Source organism: Betta splendens, chromosome 5 (genome assembly GCF_900634795.4).
Source record: "Betta splendens chromosome 5, fBetSpl5.4, whole genome shotgun sequence".
In the NCBI taxonomy this organism is placed as follows: Eukaryota; Metazoa; Chordata; class Actinopteri; order Anabantiformes; family Osphronemidae; genus Betta; species Betta splendens.
Genome location: NC_040885.2, coordinates 10,347,765 through 10,353,764, shown reverse-complemented (window position 1 = coordinate 10,353,764; position 6,000 = coordinate 10,347,765). Strand labels below are relative to the sequence as shown.

At 48.1% G+C, this 6,000-nt stretch overlaps 1 protein-coding gene across 1 annotated transcript; it reads left to right on the top strand.

The window, feature by feature from the left end:
• Positions 1-255: 255 nt before the first annotated feature.
• On the top strand, positions 256-5,433 carry ip6k2b (inositol hexakisphosphate kinase 2b). The gene is made up of 5 exons (XM_029151162.3): positions 256-855; positions 2,887-3,118; positions 3,213-3,379; positions 3,487-3,662; positions 3,752-5,433. Exons 1-5 carry the CDS (start codon positions 642-644, stop codon positions 4,352-4,354), a joined length of 1,392 nt encoding a protein of 463 aa, XP_029006995.1. The 5' UTR covers positions 256-641; the 3' UTR covers positions 4,355-5,433.
• Positions 5,434-6,000: the final 567 nt, after the last annotated feature.

The window sequence follows — 6,000 nt, the reverse complement described above, 5'->3', positions numbered from 1 at the left end:
TGTGTACAAGAGCAAACCGGAAGCTGCAAACTGAGAATAATGAAGCTTGCAAGTACATAAAAAAGCCCTCAGTCTTGTGTTTTTGTGTCTAGTATTTTTCCTGTTATCCCCTCCCCCCTAATTTCTCTCCTTCCTCTTTGTTTGCTTGATCCTCTCCTAGGTGCCTTGTCTCCTCCCAGCGACAGCCGCGGCCCTGTGATTGGCTGCTCGTCTGGAGGGGGAGGGGCCTAGGCTGCTTTTCTGCTCTGGGGCTCAGTTCAGTTGTCACTTTCGCAAACAGCCCCACAACGGAGGGCTACGGACCCGCACGGCCCTTTAAAAAGGCTAAAGCTAGCCTCTAAACCCGTCGAAGTAGCCTTTTTCCCACACGTCCAAACACGGCGGTAGCTCGTCCCACTGGAATAGATTCATAATTTGTCCTCCGGCGAGGGATAGCGAGAGAACAGGGCATTTTGACTGTGTCCTTCCTGTTCGGCTCAGCTCTTTGTTTTTCAGCGCTTCGCTCGAGCAGGCGACCAGTAGCGCCCCCGCGCGAGCCAACCGGAAAGAGCCCAAGGATAGGGAGCCCGGCGAGCGGCCGAGCCTCTTGCCTCCCGTGCGACGTGGGTCCGACTTGCTCAGCAGTCCGATGCGGAGTGAGGATGAGCCCCGCTCTGGAAGCCCTCATGCAGGCGGACGGGACTCCTTTTCCCGGGAAAGGGGTGATGCTTGAGCCCTTCGTGCACCAGGTGGGGGGCCACTCCTGCGTGCTGCGGTTCGGGGAGCAAACTATCTGTAAGCCCCTCATCCCGCGGGAGCACCAGTTCTACAAGAACCTGCCCCCGGACATGAGGAAGTTCACCCCTCAGTATAAAGGTAAGGATCCACCAAAGGCCTGCAGGAAGAGTCGATCGTGAGTCATGTTTATGCAACTGTCCTTAAACTCAGCATCTGCTAACAGCTAACGGGTCATCTTCGGTGCATTTCACGATACAAAGGGCAGCGATCTGTTTATTCAGAACAGAGTCCAGCGGCTGGAAATAGCTGCAAAGGGAAGCTACAATAGCCGCATATTACGACTGGTGTCATCCGGGGTTGGAGCAGTTGGCAGGATGGACAGCGTTCTGAATCCCAGCCTAGTTCCACGGATGGGTTTCAGGTAGCATCCCAGTTAATGGCCTGCTGCTGCCAGGATGATGAGTAGCCAGTCTTCTAGGTGCCGAGCTGGGCTTTAAAGATGGCTATGGTTTCAGAATGAGAGGGGATCAAAAATAAATGAGGCAGATCACCGGGGGCGTAATTCACTAGCTGGTTAGCGATAGTTCCAGCTCAGGTTCCAGGTTGTTAAAGAAACACGGACACATACACATTTTCACACACGCATGGTCTTAAATGGGATATTGTGTTTCCTTAATGCGTCCAGGCCTTCAGTTTCACGCACAGACAATTGCATGCAGTACATTCTGATACATATGTCTTAATGTGGCCTTGTGACGAAAATAAGGCACATGCCTGGTACCTGACTCCTCAGCAATGCAGCATGGGACTATAAAAAGACCTGGGATGGAGAGCAGTCAATGTAAGAGCGCTGATAGTGGACAGATTCAGTGCAAGTCATCAGGCAGAAACGTCCGACTGATGTATGAGACACTAGTGACAGGAAGTTTGTTAAACATTTTGATAAAGCATAATTGTCACATTTTTATTTCTGCTTTGAGTCAGATAATTTCTACAATAATAATAATAATAATTTGTTTCTCTTATTAAAAGATAGTACACGTAAAAAAATCCAAGGAACCCTAAAGGTTCGTGAGTGGACTACTAAGCTTTTAGCATATTCTAAGTCGATTTGTGCCATGAGCCTCCACTCATTACTATAGAATCGCGTCAGAGTGACTCACAAGTCCCGAGGCTGTGGTGGTAGTGACGGCGCAGCGTGGACAGCGCAGCCAGTCGGGCCCGGGTCTCGGGGCGTGGCTTACTGCAAGGCGGTGACGTCAGCGCAGGCTGCAGTAGAAACACGGAAGCGGCGTTTGCAGAACAGATTTTTAACACGGGCCCCGCAGGGTTGTGGTTTTCATTTAACACCACTTTCGTCGACAGGGCGTGTCTGTTTCGATGTGGCTGCTCTGTAATACGAATGCTACTATGTATCACGTGATGTGTCCGGGTACGTGCTACCGTCTGTCTTGATCTGTTTCGAACACTTTCCGCCTTCCTGTCTATGGTTTATCTGTATCAGATGCTGCCGCTGTGGTGTTTATTCTCAGTCCAACAGCTCCCCCACCCTGAAATACACAGGCCCTTGTAGGGACTTTTACTATGGGCTGGGGGGGTGTGGGGGTGGCTGTTTGTGGATCATGTCATAAATTAGCATTGGCGTTAAGGTACAGTATGTTACCTTAACCATTAAGATGATTCCAGAAACATCTGTTAGACTCATCTACCCTTGTTTGAGTAAATAAATGTGTTTATGCCGTGTGTATCCTGTTGATTATCTCTGCTCATGCTCTGTAAAATGAATGAATACGTTTGATGTAAATTGTTGCTGTTGTTGTGCATGTGTGGAAACGGAACTGGACATTATTCTACCGTCTTGGCTGACAGATCGAAAGTTTGTATGATGAGTTATTGTGTGGTTTATGAGGATGCTTTGACCTGGTTAATAAATGTCCTGCTGAAGTCGACTCTTTTCAGTCTTGTGTGGTTTTTCTTTGTCTTCCTTACTGACTGATATCATCACTTTGTTTCTTTGATATGAGTTGTTAATCTCAAATACTGAAATTTCTCGCTTTCTTCTCCCCTCTCTGTCGTTTTGTATGTTCTGTGAGTGTGTTTTTGTCTATGTCATTGTTTGAAATTTAGCAAGAAAAGTAGTAAAGATCACCTTCTTCTCACCCTTTTTAGGTGTGGTGTCGGTCAGTTTCGAGGAGGATGAAGAAGGGAACCTGTGCCTCATTGCCTACCCCCTCCACAGCGAATCTGGAGACCTAGAAAACAAGGATCCCTCAATAGACTGCGAGCCCAAGAGCAAGATGCTGAAGTGGAGCAAGAAGAAGCAGCCTGCGCTGCTTCTGGAGAACGACAACTACAGCAAAGAACGAGCCCGACACAGTCGCAAAGAAGACAAGATCATGAGGTGAGGACACAGCTGAACGCTCCAGCAGAGTACGTGTGTTGTCATGAGCGCCTTCTGTAGCGCTGCTGACATTCTGTCAACTTTTTTTTTGCAGTTACAACCGCGACGAGGTGCAACAGCAGCCGCAGGCGGAGGTTTTGTACTTCAGCCTGGAGAAAGGCAACGTGGTTCCTCAGATCAAACACAACCCCTGGAGTCTTAAATGTCACCAGCAGCAATTACAAAGGATGAAGGAGAACGCAAAGCACCGTAACCAATATAGTATCCTTCACTGTGGTTAAATGAAGTGGGCTTAGTTATTAATAAAAACACAAGAGTCTTGCATTTGTTCTTTTTGTTATTGTACAATCCTTAATGATCTTTCACAGAATTTATCCTCTTGGAGAACCTGACATGGCGCTATGCAGTACCATGTGTCTTAGACTTGAAGATGGGAACTCGCCAACACGGGGACGATGCAACAGAGGAGAAAAAAGCCAATCAAATCCGCAAATGTCAACAGAGCACATCTGCTTCCATTGGAGTGCGACTGTGTGGCATGCAGGTAGAAAAGCAGCTCAGCCGCTCTGCCCTGAAGTTTGTTTCGTATAATAAGCAGCATCGCGAGTTCTCATGTTTCCGTGTCCTCTGCAGGTTTACCAGTCCGACTCAGGCCAGCTGATGTTCATGAATAAGTACCACGGGCGTAAGCTGACCCTCGCGGGCTTTAAGGAGGCGCTCTACCAGTTCTTCCACAATGGCCGTCGCCTGCGTCGGGAGCTGCTCTCCCCCGTCCTCCGCAGGCTGCGGGAGATGCAAGCTGCTCTGGAGGCTTGCGAGTCCTACCGCTTCTACTCCAGCTCCCTCCTGATTATCTATGACGGAGACCCTCCCAGGGCTCCCACTAGACCCAGACACCGGGGTGGAGAGGAGGGTGACGAGGATGAGCCCTCAGATGAAGAGGAGGACGATGACGAAGCGGGAGGAGCCTTCAGTTTCCCTCGTTCCTCCTCTGGCGGCGGCGGTGCAGGCGTGGCCGGAGGGAGCAGCAACAGTGGCGGCGGGCGCTCGTCCCACAGCGCAGGAGACATCAGCAGCCCCATGGTGGACGTGCGCATGATCGACTTTGCCCACACCACCTGTCGGCACTATGGGGAAGACAGCGTGGTGCACGAAGGCCAGGACAGCGGTTTCATCTTTGGCCTCCAGAATCTCATCACGATAATCTCCCAGCTCGAGGATCACAGCACTGACTGAAGCTGCACAGGAGCCAAGATGGTCTGAATTTCAAAGCTGGCAAGGGCTCGCTGAGCTGGAAGCCTGCCAGCCCACGGTGCAAAGTCCTTACGCCAACACGCAGGTCTGAGCCTCCTCTGCTTGGATGGATCCTCAGACCCCGCAGCGTCAGGGGGGAGTCAGAGTGGGCGTCGTGCTCGCTCCCTTCTTGCTAGAGGACAGGGCCGCCTGTGCCCTTACTTGCACTTTTCTCCCTCTGAGACTGCTTCGGTTCTTGTCGTACATGGTAGAAAAATGGTTGCATGAGACGGAGGTCTGTCAGCGCAGGGACTCCTGTAGCATCGCAGCACGCACACCCTCCGCTCCTCTTCTGGTACCGCGAGACTCTTCATTAAGTTCTCTCCGAGAGAGAAAGATAAACGCAGAAGTAATTGAAGTGTAGTGGTAGGAGCCTGACATGGTGCTTTACCTGTGATAGTTTGTTTTTTTGTGGATGGAGTTGAGCTGCCCCAACAGAACAGCACATTATTAGTAGACTGTACATGCTGACCATGGCTGGCTAGGTCAGCTGCCTTGTAGAAATCCACACCTTACGCTTCTGATAAGGAAACTGTGTTTATTTGTATCTTTTAAGGCGCTTGGAACAGTGTTTGTGTCCGCTGGGCACTCGGATTTACACTTATAGGTGGAAGAACAAATTTCTTTAGGTCTAGAAGAAGGGACAGTTGTTCTCCCCTGTGCTTTTTTTCCTATAAACAAAATATTTTCTTGACAAGGGGATTGCAAAGGGGATAAGGTCCTTGTTTTGTCACTGTCTTTGTTCTTGTTGTTTTTATTTCTCCTTTTCATTCCTGAAGCTATGACTAAACAAAGAATATATTGATTTAAAACACTAGCTAAAAAGACTATATAGAAACTATTTATTTGAAAATATTGTTTAAAGGTTTTTATAATGGAAACTAGTACATTCCATATTGCCACTCTAAATGTTCTAATATCGACTTTGATTTGTTTTGTTACTACAAGAGTCAGTACTGCTCTTGTATACCTGTGTGTTAAGTGTCTTGGGAAATAAATGCATTCATTTGTGTTAAAAACTATTTTCTATATTGTGTCTGTTTACTGTGTGAAACCCTAAGAGTTCTGGTGAGGGTCAGACCGTGTGACTCAGAGTTCTTAGTTACTGTTACATTTGGCCTAATCAGAATGTGTTAACCAAGATAGACAATGTGTGTGTGTGTGGTGAACTTTTGGCATTTACTGGAAAAGGACTACAGACATGAGGAAAGGGAAACGTGAGCCGTGTCCTGCCACCAGATTTGCCAACAGGTGTCGGAAGAATGACGCAGCTTGGTTCCTTTTCTTTATATTTACTCTGCGTTTCTACTGCTGGGGAAAATGTCGACATGAGTTAAATTTTTTCATAGAAGTAAATGTGTGCTAGCTCTTATGTAATAACCAGAGGGTGTGACATTGTTTATGAGTAATCAGGAGGAAAATGTGGATGAGGTTGATTTTGGCTTGGTCCTGACACCATTGAAGGGTTCAAAGAGGTTCATTTGTTGCATCAGCCTTTAACAGTTTTCCCAAGGAGTTTAAGTGTAGTGAAGCCTAATTTTAATGGCAGAGACCCAGTGCTGTTAACTTCTGTGAATTTCCATAACTCA